This window comes from Sorex fumeus, unplaced genomic scaffold, assembly GCF_029834395.1.
Source record: "Sorex fumeus unplaced genomic scaffold, SorFum_2.1 ptg000005l, whole genome shotgun sequence".
Lineage (NCBI taxonomy): Eukaryota > Metazoa > Chordata > Mammalia > Eulipotyphla > Soricidae > Sorex > Sorex fumeus.
The window spans coordinates 1072521-1094729 of record NW_026606062.1 but is presented as its reverse complement, the minus strand read 5'-3'; the positions used below and the strand labels follow the sequence as shown (position 1 = coordinate 1094729).

General features: G+C 39.1%; 1 protein-coding gene across 10 annotated transcripts in view; it reads left to right on the top strand.

The window, feature by feature from the left end:
- The window catches only part of DOCK10 (dedicator of cytokinesis 10), a 326872-nt gene that overhangs the window by 169550 nt on the left and 135113 nt on the right, over positions 1-22209 (top strand). For all 10 annotated transcript variants that reach the window (XM_056120910.1, XM_056120866.1, XM_056120935.1 and 7 more), the window contains exon 4: positions 18349-18431. In XM_056120910.1, the coding sequence (XP_055976885.1) occupies positions 18349-18431 (83 nt within the window). The remainder of the gene's footprint in view (positions 1-18348; positions 18432-22209) is intronic.

Sequence of the window (22209 nt, the reverse complement as noted above, 5' to 3'; positions counted from 1 at the left end):
AATTATTCAAAAAAATATAATTAGCAGTCCAAAAAGTGCATTTGGCCAGTAGACATTCAAAATGGCTACCCCCCACTTGTAGCCATAGAAATGCAAATTAAAACAAAATGGCATGAAAAATGAAGAGTATCATGTAACAGAACTGAGAATCAGCAGGCACAGAGAAAAAGCACAGCAAGTCAGGCATTTGCACACAGCCAGTCTGGCTTTGACAGCACCCAGAGAATCCCCAGAACCCCTCCAGAAGTGATCCCTGAGCACGGAGTCAGGAGTAAGACTGAGCACTGCTAGGTGTGGCCCCAAAATAAAAACAAAACAAGGAGTAGGAATAGGGAAAATAAGTATCCCAATGTAATATCCACTTGTTTGCAATAGCCACATATCTGTAACCCTTTGAGAACTAATTCAAACATATAACTCATGCATATAAATATGCTATAAGTATGCAAAGTTCATATTGTAAAAACAAACACTATAGCATAAACGCTTGATTACAAGTTTGTATATTGCACTGGGCAAGATGTATTGTAAAAGGATAAGGTTAGTATTGAATAAATTTTCACTCATCTATATTTTGTAATAACATATACCTAATAAAAATTCATAAATTTAAATTTATTAGCTTGGTTATCCATGAGATGTTCAAAGCAAAAAGTAATTTGCAGAACATATGGTATGATATGAAGATGTAAAATCTACAAATATTTATGTACGTGTACTTTTATAAGCCCATAAAAAAAAAAAAGGACTGCAGAGAAAAGAGCAAATTATGTTCCAATTTGTACAGTATGTATTGGTGTGGTACCACAAATAAGTACTTTCAATCCCAAGGTGTTTGTGGAAAAATAGAATAAATTTTAAAATGCTCCAGAATTGGAAGCAACCCAAGTGCTATCTGTAACACTGTCCTCCTCTTGTTCATTGATTTGCTTGAGCGGGCCCAGTAACGTCTCCATTGTGAGACTTGTTGTGGCTGTGTTTGGCATACCAAATACGTCACGAGGAGCTTGCCAGGCTTTGCCATGCGGGCAGGATACTCTTGGTAGCTTGCCGGGCTTTACAAAAGGGGTGGAGGAATCGAACCAGGGTCGGCTGGGCCAGCCGCGTGCAAGGCAAACACCCTACAACTGTGCTATTGCTTCAGCCCAAACTTATCTACAAAAGTTAAAAACTAACTTTATTCATTAACTAGGTAGTCTCCTAGGAGACTACTTCAGATTCATATTTTGTTATTATTATTTTTATTAGGTAATACAATGCCATATGAGGAGTCATTATTCTAAATGTGTTTTACTTTATGATTCTATCCATTGGGCTTGCCTATTCATCAAGAAGTCAATTAAGCTTATCTGACACAATCCACTCCTAAGCATTTTTAACTTAACATTTATGAATCCATAAACATCTCCCTGATCTTAGGTCATTTCCTCTTTTATTCCTGAGTGTATAGGACATTGTCTATTTCCAGAATACCCTTCCTGGAAATTTCCTTTTGATTTTTTGGGAATTGCTTTGATATTCACCAAGGATTCTCAATTTTCTAACTCTGAGTCTTGAGAAAGGCTTTGTAGTCTTGGATATGATTAATAACACCTGTTTATTGCCTGGGAGGGAGAGGCAACCCAGTCAATCCTAGGACCAATTTGGAAATACCATCCCCAGTCTCCACACCCAAGCAGGGAGTCAGGCCTCAGAAAGTCCATTAGTACAACACTGGTGACTTCTAAGAAGACTTCAGGGAGTTTAGAGTTTTGTGAGTACTATCATAAGCTTCAGCACCGCAACTTGGAATGCCTAGATTGACCCTTTATGTCTCTAGTTTTCTGGAACATCTTTTAGCCAAGAAGAAAGTGATCACAAAATTGACCTATTTCTTGCCATTTCTCTTGGAGAGAAATTTGTCCTTCCACTTTAGTTCCACTTTAAGTTTTTCAGCCTTAGTTCCCTTTAACATACTTGCTGCCCACGATGAGACCTCCTTTCCTCACTTCCTCCCTCTGCTTCTCAGTTCTCCTAGATGTTTGTTTCAAGGAGAAATCGGGTGCAAGGGGAGGGGAGGGGAGGGGAGGGGAGGGGAGGGGAGGAGATTTGCACCCTTGATCCCAGATGTCTGTCAAAGTCAATGTTCCAGACTCAGAGGGTTTTAGCTCTGTTTGGTTACATGAGTGAATCTTTCAACTTTCCCTTAACTGCTGGAGTGGGAAGGAGGTAAAAAGATGAAGAAAATAAAGGAGGGAACTTGGGAAGAAGCCACGTGTGTCCTGCTGATGTTTCTGTATCATTAGCACAAGCACCCTATTCAACTCCTGGTGTTGAGTTTGGGTTTACAGGTGTGGGTAAAGAGAGATGGGATGGGAGTTACAAATCTCATGGGTTAACCATGAAACATACATAATTAACATTGGAGATATGTAGTGAAAAGAAAGGGGGCCATCCATTAATCTGGTTTCAACTGAGAAAATGATTCCAGAGAGTAAGACCAGGAAGAGTGGACCGGTCAAACATCTACTGACCCCAGCACCTAGGAGCTGATGACTTCTGTTTTTATATCAGTGAAGAGTCTAAGCCCTTGATTTACATTAATTACAAAAGTATTTCATCATTATCACATTCTTATGATGAGAAAACTGTCATGGAATACTAGTAACACATCCAGCCTGATACAGCCAAGCATAGATTCACCTGGCCTCTGGTTTCCTGCCCTCTGTACCAGACCTCTGATCCCATTATCAAGCTACCTATTTCTACACTCTTCTACCATAGTTGGGCTCATAAAAAGAGAGCAGTTTCTTAGCCGATACCCTTTGTCATTTTACCCAGATCATGCTGCAAGAACATGATGAGGGGACCTGCTTTGAGAAACAGTGACTGGATTTTCAAAACCAGATTAAGCTAGCACTGAAATGAATTTAGTGACATTTACCAGCTCTTGTAGAAGCCAACATTCCCCTTGCCATGGCTGCTGTGGCACTAAGCAGATGTTCCTGGGTCCATCTTGTGCTAAGTTGCCCTGAGACTCCTAGTGGGGTGATAGACAAATACCATCGTTGCTAAGCAGCCATCTGGCAGAAACTAGTTTAGACCCATGTGACTCAACACTACATTCAAATTATCTCCCATTCCACTCCACTCCACTTTGACAATCCCTGATCTTTTTGAAGGACAGGAGGCATTCTTTTTTTGAATTGTTAATGATTTCATGTTTCAATGCCAGTTGAAGAAAGATGAACGGTCTCTCCCTGTTCTCTTTTATCTGCTATGAATTCTCTCCTCTGTCTATTTCCCACACAAGCTGATATGCCTATTTCACATCCACTAAATCACCCGGCAGCTATATTAACTTAGCATCAAGCCATGATTGAGCCACATTATACTTGACTATATATCTCTGAGCATGATGATATAGCACTACCTCAGTTTATGGCCTAGGAAACATGCTATGAATGATTATCTAACTCGCTCAGGTTCACCCACAATCAGAATTAAAGCTCTGCTCTAAATGAACCATGCGTCGTGGTCTTAGTAACTTTTCCACCTCTGATCCTTCAATAAATTCCTTTAAACTGTATAACTAAGGAACCAGAGAAACGTGTATCCACGCAGGAGACCTGGGTTTGAGTCACAGCGTCCCCTGGGCACCCCCAAAGTGTGATCCCCAAGCTCAAAGCTGGAGTAGATCCTGAACATCCCTGGATATTTCTCCATTTTGGTGAACACTTCTCTTCTTCCTGAATTTTTAAATCTATCTTTAAACAGGCATGTCAGTCATTCTAGTGCTGGATTTCTAAAAATAGATGTAGCAAAGGAATAAAAATATTGGTAAACTAATAAGTAAAGAGCATTGTTATTATCTGATACTCATAAATGACTTAACATCAACGTCTATAGCCATTTAAAAAAATAGAATACATCCTTGATAAAACAAGCACCATTTCCCCTTACCCTCAATACACACAAACACACATACACACATACACACACACACAGAGAAAAAGAAAGAGGAAGAGAGAGACTAGGAACAATAAAAGAGCTCTGTTAATAGGATACTGACTTCCTGGGCAAAACTCCCATAACAAAGTTTTTATTTTATCATACACTAATGGGTCGTCTAATGCCAGAAACTCAGAATACTAATTAAAACTAGGGTCCTGTCTCCTGTCCACAGAAAGATTGCATTCATCTGGGGAACATAAAGCAACAAAATGGGAGACTAACACCCAGGAGTGGCTGAGATTAGTACCAGGAATTTTGCTCCATGACTTGGAGGCCAGCCACACATGCTAGGGGGAAAGGAAGCTCAGATAGAGAAGAGAGCACCAAATAAAAGGTGTTGTGAGGATTCTCCCAGGGTGGGAGAAGCATGCTGAAAGTAGACTATAGATCAAACATGATTACCACTGAATGCCTGTCTTGCAAAACACAGGACCCAAAAGAAGAGAGAGAGAACAAGGAGGAATGCCCTGCCACAGAGGCAGAGTGGGATGGGGGGGGGGGGTGGGAGGGGCGGGAGGGATGCTGGGACCCGTGGTGGTGGAGGATGGGCGCTGGTGGAGGGATGGGTACTTGATCATTGTATAACTGAAACCCAAGCACAAAAATTTGTAAGTCTATAACTGTACCTCATGGTGTTTCACTAATAAAAAAAAAAAACTAGGGTCCTGTTTTGGTCTCTTAAGAAAGATGAGAGCCAAGTCTTGGGAATACACCATGATTTAACTAGACAGATCACTTGCGCTGAATAACTGCTAATGGGACTGAGACAGCAAGTCATTGTGCCAGCAAAGTCCTCTGAGCTGCCTGGGAGTCACCTGTTGCAGCAATCGGATAAAGATGAAGCGAGGGTGAACTATGAATTCAGGAATCCAGTTCGCATTTTTGTCAGGTTATAAATACTGGCAATTCAGTTAGGGAGACAATTAATAATAGAAAGTAATAGAATAAAATATGTAACTCCATTTATATCTACACAACACACACATTATATACTGTCATTATCCAGTATATAATGGATAATGGAACAAAGAAAAGTTCAGATTTTAACTAGCAGTGCTGGCCAGAAATATTTGAATTATATTAAGGCGAAAAAACGTAAAGAAAACAGGGTCCAAGACTAAATGAAAATTACAAATCAGTAGCTGGGGAGATACTTCACAAGGTTAGAGCACATTCTCACATGTGTGAGGCTCTGAGTTCAGTCCCCAGCACTGCCTGTACTGCCAACTTTGTAGCCTAGTGGGCCTCAGACACTTCCAGGGTGGTCCTGACACCTCCCAGCACTTTCAGGCCAAGCATCATTTATAGGCCGATCGAGCACTGCCAGGCTCACTTGACCCGCTAGAGTATTGCCTGGAATGCACCCAGGCCCTGCTCACACCTGTAGGGGTCTCTAGAGCACAATGGAAAGAAGGAAAACACACTCAATACCGAGTGAAGGTAAAATTTCCTGGTTTCCATAGAAAATTCATACAAAAACAGCAAGTCAAAACATTGATACTAGAACAGAAATTAGTTTCACACAGGCACAGAATTCTGTAGAGTGTCAAATCTAAAATTATCCACAATCTCTTTCTCTGCTTGTGTCCCTATCTCTCTGTCTCTCTCTGTCTCTGTCTCTCTCTCCCACATACACACACACACACACACACACACACACACACACACACACACACACACCTCTGAGTGTCTTTAGTTTGCTAACAACCATTGAAATTATTGAAATTATCTTTGAAAGGAATGTGGCATGAAATAGTCCCCAAATTTATTTGGCATGGAGAAATGTCCTTCTCTCCAAGTATCCTAAGAAACATCTTTGAGAAATGCTGATATAAATCTGACCAAAGAGGATCATCAGGAACAGAGTATACAATCAAATTCAAGTAAAAAACAGTATTAGGTGAAACTTCCCTTCCCATCCATTTTATTAAAGTAGATGGTCATGAAGACAAAGGGAATGTTAAAGTCCTGAAGGGATCAAATACATTGTTTCTTTATATGGCCAAATATATATATATATATATTTGCTCTCAGTTCTCATCATTAGTATCAAAACATCTCTTTCTTTTTCAGGGTGCAATCATCTGGCAATACTTAACATAATTGCAGGGTTCCAGGTGATGTTCTAAGAATATCATAATGCAGAAAATTATAGGTATAAAGAAGGTCAGTAAGCTTAATAACAATCATAATTGTCAGCCCTAACTTTCACCTCTCAACCTTCCTACTTAGTTATTCTTTCCCTTGTTCTAGGTGAATTCAGTAGATTTTTAAAGTTTCTCCTTTTGCTATATGCAGAAATCAGTGCTCCCAATTTAGTGAGGAGAGGAATCGGTCGATTCTCTATTTCTACAAAGGGTTAATTTCTTTGGTTTTTGGTTTTGGGGCCACACCCAGAAATGGATCATTCTTGGTGCACTCCTGGGACTGTAGGGGATGGTGAGGATTGAACCTAGCTTGGTGACATGCCAGGTAATCACCTACCCACTGTGCTATCACTCCAGCCCCAGAGGGTTAAATTCTTAACATAGAAATGTCTTATTGGGGCCAGAGCGATAGTACAGTGGGTAGGGCATTTTTCTTGCACAAGACCGACCCAGATTCAATCTCTCTCATCCTATATGGTCCCCCAGCACTGCCAGGACTAATTCCTGAGTGCAGAGCCAGGAGTAACCCCTGAGCATCACTGAGTGTGACGAAGAAAGAAAGAAAGAAAGAAAGAAAGAAAGAAAGAAAGAAAGAAAGAAAGAAAGAAAGAAAGAAAGAAAGAAAGAAAGAAAGGGGGAGGGAGGGAGAGTGGGGAGGGGGAGAGGGAGGTAGGAAGGAAGGAAGGAAGGAAGGAAGGAAGGAAGGAAGGAAGGAAGGAAGGAAGGAAGGAAGGAAGGAAGGGTCCTCTTCCATTGACTTATGCTGTTATTTTGAATCTTCAGTAAGGTGTATGCACTAAAGGACCTGGTCCCCTGGAAGAAACATTGGGCTAGATTTATTATTCAATCTTGATCTCTTACTAAGCTGTCAATAGCAAGAAGTTATAACACAGCCATTGCCTTTAAGAGACATTCTACCAGGCTGGAAGTCACAGACTAGTGATCAAATTTTTACAATACAGTCTAACAAATACCCCCTATAGTATTTCTTTAAGATTGATAAACAATATTAGAATTGCATGCTAGGAAAAAATAGCTAAAAATCAGACCACAGAATGGCTTGACGGGTTTAGGGGAGATGAAAAAGACCCCAGAGGAAGAGGATAGATGGGGACGTATTTCAAGGAGCTCGTCCTTTTAGATTTAATGAAAGAAATACATATAACAGAAATAAATGTTTCTTACCTCCAGAAAACTTAGGGAATTTCTTTTTTTAAAGTAGAAATAATTTTACATGCTTTATGTTTAATTTTGGATTGCATGTTAGAGGCATTGATAAAGAAGACATTCTCTTAGCCAAAATGCCATTGCTCTGCTGAATTATACTATTGTTTAAAGCTTATTTGTAGAGTCAATAAATGGTTCTGAGCTTAGTTTTTATGCATAAATAAAGTAAAAATTATGCTTTTTCTGATAGTGAACAATTGGACAGTGAATGAATCATTCTAACACTTTCATTAGAGCATTTAGATCACAGTACAGCAAATATATTTTTTCTGCCTCTAAAACTAACATCTCTGATATGATATCAGAACTATGTGTGATTTTGGGGGGGGAGTGGGTTTGGGGGTCTCACCTGGTAGTGCTCAGGGTTTCCTCCCGACTATGTGCTCAAGTATTACTTCTGGCAGGCTCTGGGATTTATATGAGATGCAGATGATCAAACCCAGTTTGGCCATGTAAAGACCTTCTCTACGGTACTATCTTTCTGGTCCCGATGAGGACATTTTCAATTTTTAAGAGATGTTGGAGAAAAAATATAACTATAAAACCTCCACAAGTTAAAGAAGCTCATAAAATTGGGGCTAATCAAAAATGTTTCTATTTGTGTTTTGTGTTTGTTTTTCAAAATGCTCTTTATTTCACTGCTATGAAGGTCTCTAAAGATGGGACTCTATTTTGTGCATATTAACTACCTAAAAGATAAAATTATAAGTAAATCTATATTTAGTGACTTGAATAATTTTGTTTTATTCAGGGGTCACAGCCTGTGGTGCTCAGAATTTACTTCCTCTTAATTCTGTGCTCAGGGATCACTCCTGGGTGGTGCTCAGGGGATAATATGTAATGCTGAAATGAAGCCCTAGTCAGCCCCATGCAAAGCAAAAACCTTACTGCACCATCTCTCCAACCCCATGACTTAGGTAATTTAATGAAAAAATAAAAATATCAAAGCCTGTTGTTTTCTTTTTTTACCTGGTACGATATTTATGGAGTGACTTTATTTTTTATCATGAAGAGAAAAAAATGGTCCACCCAATATTTTTATACTCAATGTATAACACAAATACACACAAAAGTTGATTAAGGTAAAACCAAAATGTTCGTGTCTTGGGATAAAGACTTGTGAAAGCATTGATAAAATGTTAAAAACAAAATGGTTTTGTGTTCTACATAAACAACCTTGAATTAAAATATTTTAGTTTAAATAAATTCTTAAAATATAGTTTTCCAGGGGCCTGGAACAATAGCACAGTAGGTAGGGCGTTTACCTTGCTCGCGACTGACCCGGGTTCGATTCCTAGTATCTCATATGGTCCCCTGAGCACCGCCAGGAGTGATTCCTGAGTGCAGATCCAAGAGTAACCCCTGTGCATCGCCAGGTGTGACCCAAAAAGCAATATATATATATATATATATATATATATATTTCCCATTCATATACACTAAACTGTTCCAGTTTTAAATTGGCTTATTCCTCTCCCCTATAAAAATCATCCTATAATCTTTAGTATGTAATGGAAAATACAAAAGTACAAGTCAGATACTATGGAAAGTAACGCTATAAAGAACCCATCTTATGTGTGAGTCCAGCATTTTAACTGCATTGAATTGAAACCCATATGTGATGTCTTAGAGGAAAAGAATGGTTATATTATGATATCAAGTCTCCTTATGACCGCCCACTATTCACATCCTGACAAATTGCTTATGAGGCAGGAAGTTAAGTCTCTGTTCCCTTGTCAGCACAGGTAATTTAGACAAGTCTAATTTTGTGTGTCTTTGTCTTAGTACAACACATTGTGAAAAAAGGAGCCAAATATTTTGATTCATTCTCAATTTAGATTCAACGCAGATAACAATTTAGGCTAGCTTAAAATTCAAAGAATCAAAATAGTTTAAAGTTAGTTTGGGGTGACATCTCCCAAGCAGTGGTTCTGGTTCTGTTGGGTTTGTCAATGGGTCTGAGGGCATGTACTGCTAACTCAGACCCAGGGGTGCTCTGGCACCTCCAGGGCTATCCAGCTGACAGTGCTCAGGGAACCATGCAGTACTAACAAAAGCCTTATACCCTGCACTTTTTCTGGCCTCTTAAGTCATTTATGGCTTGTATTTGATATGATACTCTGTTTTACTAGATATGTACAAACTCATACACATGACAACACTGTCCAACATGTTTAAAAATAAGACTCACTGGGGCCAAAAGATGGAACAGTGGGGAGGCACTTGCCTTGCATGTGGCTGGCTCTGGTTCCATTCAAAGGACCATACACACACACACACACACACACACATATATGCACTGTCTCTACTGTCCTCCTGTTGTTCATTGATTTGCTCGAGCGGGCACCAGTAACATCTCCATTGTGTGACTCGTGGTTACTGTTTTTGGCATATCGAATACATCACGGGTAGCTTGCCAGGCTTTGCCGTTCAGGCGAGATACTCTCAGTAGCTTCCTAGGCTCTCCGAGGGGGGCCGAGGAATCGAACCTGGATTGGCCACATGCATGGTAAACACCTTACCTGCTGTGCTATCACTCAAGCCCTAAAAACAGAGCAAGAACAAATTATTTAATATTAAATATATATATACTTAGGTTAGGGGTTTATATACATACACCCCAAGCCCTACCCAGGAGGAGTAATCCTTAAGTACAGAGCAAGAAGTAAGTTCTGAGCACAGCTGGTATGGTCCACAAACCGCAGACCCCAAAAAATTAAAATAAAGTTAGACTCAGAACCTATTAAATAAGGTTGTACTCCATAATTCCCAAAAGTAGAGAGGGAGTATAGAGAAAATTGTCTGCCATAGCAGCAAGGGGTGGGGGATGGAGGGGAGGTTAGTGGGAATATTAATGATGGAAAATGTGCACAGGTGGAAGGGTAGGTGTTTGGTCATTATATGACTGAAACTCAAACATGAAAACTTTGTAACTGTATCTCACAGTGATTCAATAAAAAGAATAATAAATAAGATTGTACTATAATGCACTCTATCACTCCATTCAAGCTGGAGTCAAGTTTATACTTACAAAATATTTATTATTCAAATTGACCATTCTGTAAACTTCTCTCCCTCCTTCCCTATGTTTATATAGTACACGTACTATAAAGGATTAAGGAGACGGACCAGGGCCAATTTCTTTGTAGTTCCATTACCCAGTATGAGCCCTCGTACCACTGACTCCATGAGCACTTCTAGGTGTGATTCAGGTAGATTCAGCATTACAAGGCGCAAGCAGTTCAACATTCTTAGACCCTAGCATTGAACTAACTATGCAGCTCGCTTCACTGAGGACTGCAGTGACGCCTGGGATAACTCTGAACCTTACCTGGGAAAGCCTATCCCAAAAATAACAATGATAACTTATTTTCATATTATAATTATTTTACTTTAAGAAAGATATAACATGATCAGTGAAAGAGTTTTCCATGACTTTTCTCTTTTTCTCTAAAATATCATTATTGGAATTAACTTTTAATTAAATATAAAAATATTATTAAATATAAAGCCTGGCAAGCTACCGAGAGTCTCTCACCCGCATGGCAAAGCCTGGCAAGCTACCCCCCCGTGAAGTATTCAATATGCCAAAAACAGTAACAAGAAGTCTCACAGTTTGTTATGAGACATTACTGGTGCCCGCTCGAGCAAATTGATGAACACCGGGAGGACAGTGCTATAATATATATAAATTTTTTATTTATATGTATATATGGGCTGGAGTGATAGCACAGTGGTAGGGTGTTTGCCTAACAATTAGCCAGCATGGCCGACCCGAGTTTGATCCTCCGCCCCTCTGGGAGAGCCCAGCAAGCTACCGAGAGTATCTCGCCTGCACGGCAGAGTCTGGCAAGCTACCTTTGATGTATTCGATATGCCAAACACAGTAACAACAAGTCTCATAATGGAGACGTTACTGGGCCTGCTCGAGCAAATCGATGAACAACGGGAGGACCGTGATGTATATATAAATTTATATTTAAATAATATAAATTTATATTTATATAATATGTATATATAAATTTATGTCTATGTAATATGTATATATAAATTTATGTTTATATAAATATATTTATATAAATAATGTATAAATATAAAATTTTAAATATTAAATATATATAAATTGGCTTTTATTGGCCTATTTTCTGATAATTCCATTTGCCTTTCCATTAATTTTTATTAGAACAAGCAATATGAGATAAATTTGTTAGGTGTCTACTAAGGGAGGGAGGCTGGGACGTGGGAAGGAAAACCGGAGACATTGATAGAGAGAAGGTCACAGTGTGGTGGGATTGATTTCAGAACACAGAAGCAACTTGATTATGAACAACTTTGTAAATTCACAATGTTTAAATAAAAATCATATTTTAAATAATGATAAAATATCATTGTGTTGGATGACCATGTGCCCGGGGTTGCAGAAACACACTCAGGTTCTATCTGTTGGCCTGGCTTATCACTTTGAAGTGTTGCAGTGTAGACAATAAATTATCCAGCCGCCCTTTCTGTACATAATTTACCTAAATTCACTTAATTTCATGATGCTGCATTTATAACAGCCGTAACCATTTCAAAACTTGGTGATGAATGGCACAAATATGAAAATTCCCACCCTCATTTTATAAACATGCAGTTATAAGCATGCAGTAAACAATGGGAGATTAGTGCTACAGTGCCACAGTGCAGTTAATCCCAGTGATGAGTAAGGGCTTGAACACCTTTTATGGTTGCATAAATCTTTCTGACAATAAAATAGTTGCATAATTAAATAAGTTTCGATAGCCAGAAAGAAAAATAATTTGGGGGTAAAAAAAGCCATCTATTACTTGCTTATTACTCTGTAGCTGGAATCTAATAATCAGCCTTTTTAGAGATGGACAAATTATGTTGCCAAGCCTAAATTGCTGTTTTAGGTGTGTAATATTATTTGAATTGATTCTGAGTCTCCAAAGAAGAGAATAAAGGAAAAATATAAAATCATTTCTTCACAGTATTTTAATATGCCCTTTAAAATGACTCATTCATTTGCAAAATACTTGGAATTTTTTTTCAACTTTCAAATAAAATAGTTGTATAGAACATTTATTCATTGAGCAAATGTATTTTGAATGTGCACTCTGAATCGAATCCCAAGCTGGAGTTAATATGCTTTATATTTTTTTAAAAGATTGTATTTATAAAGGGGCCGGAGAGATAGCACAGTGCAGGTTTCTTTGCATGCAACTGTCCAGGCACCCCAGATGGTCCCTCAATCCTGCCAGGAATATTCCCTGAATACAGAGCTAGATGCCCTGAGCATCACTGAGTGTGGCCTAACCCTTCATCCTAAGTAATTAATCAAAAATTAAAGCTTGCATCCAACTGAATAAAAACTAGAAGTTAATTCATTCCACTTCCTAGAGTCCTCTGTAGCAAGTAAGGATATTAATTAGTACCTTCAGAGTTAAGCAGCTTGACAAGAGCCCAGTTATTTTGTTAGTCCAGTAGAGTAAAACATTTCTGGGTCTTTCCCCAGAGACTCTGGCCAGGGATGTTGTGTGGAGCTCGGGCATTAAGTAGCAATTCCACAGACACAATGCAATTTAGGAAACACCATCCTATTTCTTGTGCAGGGGTGGGGGGTTGGGGGACTTCACACCCAATATTACTCACAGCTTACCCCTGGCTCTGCACTCTGGAACATTCCTGGTGGGGCTTGAGGCACTATATGAGTGCTGGGGATCAAATCCGGGTCAGCGTTATGTGAGGCAAGTACCCTATTCATTATACAATCGTTCCAATCCCCCAACAAACACTATTCTACTGACATGTTAGCTTTGTTCAGCTTTTTAGTGTCCAAATACACGACAGGCAGAAAATGCTAAACAAGCCTACATGACACATGGATAAAGTATGGATTGAGACATTGCTGCTGGGAAGAATTAACGAGCTTGGCGAGCTTCTGCTGAATAGCCACAGCCCGCACCTTTAAAGTAGACTTCCCTAACAACCGTTCTAAAGAGGAAGTTGTTCTTTTGAAACAGGTGTTGTGGGCCGTAGCATTGGAAAGGGAAAAGAGGACCATCACAGTATTATAATAGAGTTGTAGTCTGTGGTTTGCAACTGGCCGTTTCAGCTTCATTTTTGAACAAAGAGGGGTTGTAGTCATAATTATATAGTTCTTAATAATCTTCTTAGAGTTGCTGCGTGGGCTCGAACAAAAAATAGAGAATAATTGTCTATGTATAACATTTCCAAAATGCCACAACTGTGTAGGAGCAATGTTTATGCATTTGTAAAAGGCTCTGGCTCTCAGATTTAGAGTTGGAATGATTCTTACGGGTCATCTAGTCTAATCTTTACTTCATCAATTAACCACAGGATATTTGAAATCAGCAAATAAATTCAGAAGGAATTTTACTAGAGAAGAACTTTTTGAAAATCGGACCTAATAAATCTTTCGAAACCTCTTCCTTTATAAGTCAAGGAAAACAAGTTGAAATTATTCTACATCTGAATCATATACTGACTCAAAATTCCTAGAAAAATTTGTTTTTAAGCTAGTACTTAAGTACTTACAATAAAAGAGATGCTTTAGATGAAATATTATCTTCTATTCTAAATAAATTAGTGCCAAGTTGGACAGATGAAGTTATTTAGAGATACTGAGTTACTTGATTGAGATACCCTCAACTAGTAATAAAATTTGATACCAAGTCTGTCTGGCTCCAGGGTATCACTGCAAACATCTGGAATGACAATCTAGATGCACTTCAAAGAGCCTGTAAGCATCAAGATATAAAAATCAGCTGAATGGAGTTTAGGGTCAGAAAAATTCTATTGATAATGCTATCTCTGTCACATCCAGAGTCTGAACAAAGATCTGAGCATCTCTCTACTACTGTGGTAAAATCTTATTGGATATTAATTAATTATTAATTAATCATTAATTATATAATATTAATGTTGTTTATAAAATGCTTAGTACACTAAGCACATGATACTCAAAAGCTGTAGATCTTTGCAGGACTATGATCAACATAAGAATGTAACATTCACTTTAGTCAGTGTGATTCAGAAATAATGTCTCTGATTGGATTAAACCTTGGTATAGGTGTAATTGTGTGTAATAGGCATCAGTATACAGGTTTACCACGATTAAACATAGTTGTTATTGATAGAAAGAAAGAATAAGGAGTCAATTCATCTTAATCCCATTAAAATCTCTAGATCATAAAATATGAAACTATGATGGGACAGAATTTTTTAATCCAGTCTAATATTTGGATGGTTTAATATAGATGAAACCCAAATCAATAAAGGTATGGGACCAGAATAATAGCAGAAATCAATTCTAGTTCTAGACCAATTAAAAAAAAAGAATCATACTGTTCATTACTGTTCCCTACATTAGCAGTTTACTTATAAAGAATGTACATTGATTTGAAATGTTTTTATCAAGAATCCTTAAAGCACTTTGAATACTCTAGTCCAAAAGAGTTGGGAACTCTGGAAGGCTGGAGGACTATAATGAGTGAAGAAAGATTCTTTGCGTGTTTTTTTCTGCCATAGCAGAAAAAATGAAATAGACATAATAACCATTTACTCAGGCCTTTCCTCAGATAAAAGCTCTGTAAATACCCACTCTGGCAATTTTAGTTATATCGACTTCTTTCCCCCAGTTTTATCCCTATCTCTTCCTCTGCTTTATTTTTCACATGATACCACTTTCTAACATATGTATTGATTCACTCTTCCAAGAACCTAAGTTTCAAGAGGATATACACTTTTTTAAAAATTGAATCACCAAGAGACACAGTTACAAAGCTTTCATGATTGAGTTTCAGTCATACAATGATCGAACACCCATCCCTCCACCAGTGTACATTTCCCACCACCAATGTCCCCAGTATCTCTCCCACCACCCCCACCCCAACCCACCCCCTATCTCTATGGCAGACAATTTCCTTTTACTCTCTCTCTCTCTACCTTGGGGAATTATAGTTTGCAATACAGATACTGAGAGGCCATCATGATTGGTCCTTTATCTACTTTCAGCACACATCTCCCATCCCAAGCAATCCCTCCCATCATCATTTACTTAGTGATCCCTTCTCTATCCCCGCTGCCTTCTCCCCCAGTTCATGAGGCAGGCATCCAACCATGGAGCAATCTTCCTGACCCTTGTCTCTACTGTCCTTGGGTGTTAGTCTCATATTATAAGAGGGCATACACTTTTGTCTCTAACACACCCTGGTACCGAGGAAGGGTGCAACCATGTTATAAGGTGAATTAATGATCAAGTATCTCTCAAACTTATACGATGTGTTAGTAAATTAAGGTACAATAATTTATTTTCCTTTTTGAGAGTACTTTTTAAATTTAGGAAGCAAATGTAAAGTTCTCCAGAATATGCCATTAAGTAATTTTTTTAAATATTCTAATTTAAATATATATGTATATATATATATATTTTTAGGGGGTATTAAGTAAGACATGGTACCAAAAAATGGGGATTGAACAAAAATACAAAAATAGAGGTGATGTTATGCTTTTTATTTTTATTTTTAAATATATTTTGTTTCATTTGAGAACAGTAAGGAGAAAGAGAGAAAAAGAGAGAAGAAAAAAGAGAGTACATTCTGAAGGCCCATTTTATGCCCATGATTGTATGCTTGTTTGAATTTTCTTTGAAATCAAAATGAAAAATTTTAGTCCTAATGAAGAGCATATGGGCACCCGATTTTAATCCTATTTTCCGTAAATGTGCTATAGGTAGAATTGGCAAGTTAAAAACATAAATTTTAGCAGCACATCCCAATTGATTCAAATCATCACCCTCGTCCTTTATCCTCATGGCAACAGCCCTGACTTCCCTTTCACTGCTCTTCTCTGTTGTTGTGTCTCGATGTTTTGTCTTTTTCTGTTTTGTTTTTCCTGTCCTCCATGCCACCCCCCTCCTACTCTGTCGCTGCCCCTGGCTCACGCATTGTTTTGTTCTCAGTACCAGTTTGCACGTGGGCGCATCCTGAGAAAATAAAGTCACACTGCTGAGAAAGTTCTAAGTCAGAGAAGTCCAACATAACTGGAGGACTCCTAACCCCGCTCCCTTCTCCCTGACTTTTCCTGCATATCCCACAAGTGCCCCTACCCGGTGTTGCTCTCCACGCCCCTCCACTACTCTTGTGTCCTTTTCTCTTCCTCCCACCTCTATTTCTACCAAACCAGCGCTCCAGGTTTCTCAGATTCTGCCCTTGGATTCACTGCGCTCAGAAATTCTCCTTGCCTGTCTGTCTCCTTGATGGACATCACAGATTTGTATCCCTCCCACTGCAGGAAGTCATTTGTTCCTCATGTTTCAACTAACGAATGCTAGAGAACAAGGTTTCTCTAGAGTATGCATAGCAGCTGTGTAACCTTCAATCATGGCCAGTGCAAGGTATGTAGAAAAAACTAGCCATCGGTAAAGGCTGCCAGTTCAGCCAAAACGTACCATGAGGAGGGGTTGGAGCGATAGCACAGCGGATAGGGTGTTTGCCTTGCATGTGACCAAACCCAAGTTCGATTCCCAGCATTCCATATGGTCATCCGAGCACCGCCAGGAGTAATTCCTGAGTGCAGAGCCAAGAATAACCCCTGTACATTGCCAGGTGTGACAAAAAAAAAAAAAGTACCATGAGGAGAGCATTTTTATTCTTATTCTTTATTTATTTATTTGCATTTTGGGTCACACCCAGTGATGCTCAGGGGTAACTCCTGGCTCTGCACTCAGGGATCACTCCTGGTGGTTCTAGGGGGATCATATGGGATGCTGGGGATCGAACCCGGGTCGGCTGCATGCAAGGAAAACACCCTACCAGCTGTGCTATCATTCCAGTCCCTAGGAGAGCATTATTTTAAAGAAAGGTTTTGTGGGGTAGGGAGACAGCTTAAAGGACTGGCATGCCTGCCTTGCTGGTACCTACCAACTTTGGTTTATTTTTTTTTCTTTTTGACTCTTTGGGTCCCACCCAGAGATTCCCAGGGGTTACTCCTGGCTCTGCACTCAGGAATCATTCCTGGAAGTGCTCCGAGAATCATATGGGATGCTGGGGATCAAACCCTGATTGGCCGTAAGTCTACAACTGTACCTCATGATGTTTCACTATTAAAAAGTTAAAAAATAATAAGAAAATGATAAAGAAAAAATAAATGACCTTTTAGCATATTCATATTTAAAAAAACAAAATCTGGTCAGCTGCCTGCAGGGAAAACACCTTACCCTCTTTTTTATCATTCCAGCCCCACCAACTTTGGTTTTGATTCCTGACACTGCAGGCTGTCCCCTTTTCAGCACCAATAGGTGGGACCCTGCTGAGACCAAGCAGAACGCCATCACCAACTGGCTGAAATATCCCTAAGAGGAATCCGCTTAGGAGGGTCTCACACACCTCCTCCCCGACACACACACACACACACACACACACACACACACAAAAGCTTTGAATCATCTTTTAGTCATGTCAAATCAATAAATGAACTTGAACCTCACAACCCAATGAGATCAATTTAAAAAACTGATTTGTGGCTGACAGTAGGGATCAGATAAAGATGAAAGAAGAACAACTTACTAAAGTCAGAGCAGGAATTAAAGGGGCAATATTTCAGGTGAAGGCACAATATAAAAAAAATCATAACTAGGAACTGTTAATGAATGGAAAGAGAGTTGGCTGGCCATCCTGAAGATTAGTCACGCATCCGGTGTGATTCAGTGGGTGATCTAATTAAGCCTTCCTGGATCGAGTGAAATAGGATAAACATGTTAAACACTTTCTCTTCCCTGAGTCTGCAGAGGATAAGAATTCCTTTTCATTGGAAAATGCAAAATGATTATCGAAGAGCAAGCCTCTTCCCTACCTTTAACGTCACAAATACAGGCCACTGTAACTTTACCCTAAAGATTATGAGAACAGTATTCATGGTAGATTTAGAATGATAATTTTTGCCTTTTATTTCCTTGCAGGCTTGTAAATTTTATAGCTCCCAGTGGCATGTGGTGAACTACAAATATGAACAGTATTCTGGAGACATTCGGCAGTTACCCAGGTAAGAACTCCTGTAAGTTTTCCTTGTGTTTTATTAGATAGAGAGAGAATATTTAGATACATACATTCATACATCCTCTGCTTAAGTCCTGGCATTGTTGGTGAATAAACTATCCATGGATCTAGTATCAAAGTAAAGTTTACAAGATGTGTGAAGAAAAGTCACAATAGAACATTTTGTTAAGCCATGTACTGTTTGTAGAGTCACAGAATTGGAAGTGAGTTATAAGTGCGCATTTAATATTTATGAAATTGTAAAGCTTACTTATCATTGAAACTTTAATGAGTCTTCCTTTTATTCACTAACACAAGAAAATTAGAGGAGCATGATTTGGACCAATTAATTGTTTCTGACAATATTCCATACATAGCATTCATATTTATCAGTGTTTTCAATTTTTTGTACCAGGACATTAGAATCCATGAGGAAAAACAGTATCCCATAGAAGTGACATGTGTCTAAGAACAGTAGAAGGAGATGATAAATACTGATTTTTTTCTGGACTCCAGGGAATGTAACACCTTATTGAGAAGGTGACAGTTTTGCATCTGTCAAATATCATCCACAAAGAATTTCAGCTGACCAGACCCCCAATTAAAGCAGTGACTTCATCCTCCTTAAAGAAACCCCCCCCCCCCATCATACACTCCTACATAGTTCCCTTGAGCCCTAGGAAACTGCATGGCACAAAGTAACTGCATAGTCATTCTTGATGGAAAAAACTCAAAATACAGTGTTTCTGGATGTGATTAGACTTTCTCCATTTATCTCACATACAAACAACTCTGCTGATGTAGATACCCCTGAAATTTTGCTTCATCCAACTAAGGTGATATAAATACTGCCAGAAAAAAACCTTAAGACTCTCTAAAGTTAAATTCCCTTCAGGGAAAGCAATGGAGAATACATATTGAAGCTAGCTTTCTCAGAGACACTTGGTTCAATTAGGTAACTTCTCTCTCAGATTTCCCATGGGTCCAGGAATATCTTTTCTGGATTTGGATCCTTGGAAGGGCTTCTGTCTGCTTTCCTGTGCAGAATTTGAAGTGTTATGAACCAGCTGTGAGGTAACGCATTTTGGGTCATCTCTGAGAAGGTGATGTGTGGGTTTTGATCTGAAGAAAAGTAGTTCCCAGCACCCTGATCTTAGGAAATGGTTCTGAGATAGCAACCAGCAGAACAATAGTCAGGAAGCAGAGCTGCAGGTCAAGAACAGAGGAATAAGGTAACACTAGTAATTAACAAAAGACCCAGGTTCTCATGAAGGGACCTTGAATTTTGTGATCATTGCAACAGAAATCTCTGGAAGTGTGGACCAAGCATTTTCCCTGGTTTACCTCTCCAGAAGGTTCTACAAGGAACCAGGGATGTGACTTGTGTGATAGAGCATATGTCTTGCCTATGAGGAATCCCAGATTTGGTCTACAGGAGGTGGGAGACCTAGTAGTCCCTGAGCATCGCCAGGCCCCTGGGAATGAGCTAGGAGTGGTCAAAATAAATAAATTAAAAAATAAAAATAAATAAACGACTATAAGTTCACTAAGTCTACATTAAGGAGAGTGAGTTGCAATAGTGAGGACAAGAAAGATGGTTAGATGGAGGGCACTGAGAAGCAAGTCACTGTCACTGTCCTCCCGTTGTTCATAGATTTTCTCGAGCGGGCCCAGTAACGTCTCCATGGTGAGACTTGGTTTTTACTGTGTTTGGCATATTGAATACGTCACGGGGAGCTTGCCAGGCTTTGCCGTGTGGGCGAGATACTCTCGGTAGCGTGCCAGGCTCTCAGAGAGGGGCAGAGGAATCGAACTCGGGTTGGCCATGTTGGCTGCGTGCAAGGCAAATGCCCTACCCGTTGTGCTATCACTCCAGCCCAGAAGCAAGTCATCTCTTGCAAACTTTCATTACTGTGAAGAACAAAAGAATGTTTGTCCAAAACAGCCCATCTTTTTTTTTTTTATTTCCAAAGTAGTGAACACTGACTTCGACCAAATCTCCCACCATTCTCTTCAAACCAGGTCACTCATAACAGGGAAAACTCCCGTAATTTTGAGTTGGGCTTGCTCCCCTCACCCCAAAGACTAAGACTTTGTGAGTCATTTCTGCATTTGGAACATCCCGGGTTCTAGACACTCTGAAAAGCAAAGCGTTTCTGAACATCCAGACTTCCTTTTTCTGAAAATAGTTCTGAGAAGTGGTTACAACTTGGAAGTTGTGTGCGAGATGTTGGAGGTCTGTCTGTTGTGTGTCTGAGGTATGTAGATGACAGGGTTCAGCTCTTCTGGTGACTAGAAGCTCCCTGCTATCCTCAGGTCAATGACATCTATAGTGGCTTTCCCTACCAAATGCTCTCTCGCTTTTCTTATGTCTGGGTTGTGAATAAATGAATAAACTGAATAAATGAATAAACTGAATAAATGAAAGATTCCGGATGTACAGTATTTCTCCTCTCTTAAAACCACCAAATATGCACCTCCCAGCAGAAACAGCTCTGGATATCATTAAGGAATTTTAATTCTCATGGGACAAGCGAGAAAAAAAAATCTCTTGAGAATAAATGTGAAAGTAACTGAAATATTGTTGAGAATTTCCCTCACTTCAGCTCAGAAAGTGGAAGTTGAGGCCAAGAAAGGGAAGAATAAGGCTGCCACAAACTTAGGCCTATTAATGAACTCCCCTTCTATATTCAAAATGAAAATCAAAATTTAGAGACTGTAATTCTTTAAAATATCCCCAGGAACAACAAAGACTCATAACACTTTTTATTTTTCGGTGATTTTATAAAGTTTAAGCACTCCCCAACCCAAGGCCCTACATTTTTAGGTCAGTAAGAGAAATCTAATTTCCTTGGGTCTTCAGAGGCCATAAGTAAATCATTTTCATACCTCCTGGATCTGAAGAATTTGCTTCTGTCTGCTACCAATTTAAATTGATCATTTTTTTTATGAGCTGCTGAGACTGCAGAATGAAAACTGGCCATTATAGAAAAGTGAAAAAAAAAGAGGTGTGTTTATCTCCCTCATTTTGAATCTTTAAATTTAAGTTTATATTATGACTGACTCCTAGCAACCCCATAATTAGGAGTGTGTTCATAGGAAAATATTGGAGAGAAATATTATTTCAGGTTAGACTGTAAAATATAAAGCTGTCACGTATCAGGAATAAAAACCAGCTCTTAACCAGGCTTCTCAGAACACAAGAATAACATAAAAATCTATATTATGCCACTGATTTTATTAATCCACAGGGTAAAATAGAGATATAGAATACTTTTATATATATTTTACTGCAGCTGGTTATATACAAAGAAGAAAATGCCAGAGTATTATTTTGTGGCTGCAGAGAAAATAAAATGGAACCAGCTTAGTTAAACTGAATTATGACAATATAAATTTTTAATAAAAGAACATTTACCAAGTAGCAACAGTGAGCCACACGCTAACATATTTTGGGGGTGGGGTGTATGGGCCATGCCCAGTGATGCTCAGGGCATACTCCTAGCTCTGGACTAGGGGAGCACTCCTGGCAGTACTTGGGGAGACTGTATGCAGTATCAGGGATCAAACCTGGGTTAGCTCCATGCAAGATCTGAGCCCTACTCACTGTGCTATCTGTGTCCCCGTTGACAGATTTCTTCTGCTGTAGACTTGTAATTATGGCATTACCTATTCATCCATCCATCATTTCTCTTGTCATCCACCCACCCCTTTTTCAACCAATTAGGAGTTACCCTCCAATAGTGCTGGGGTATGAGATGCATCTTTCAATGTGGAACCTGATG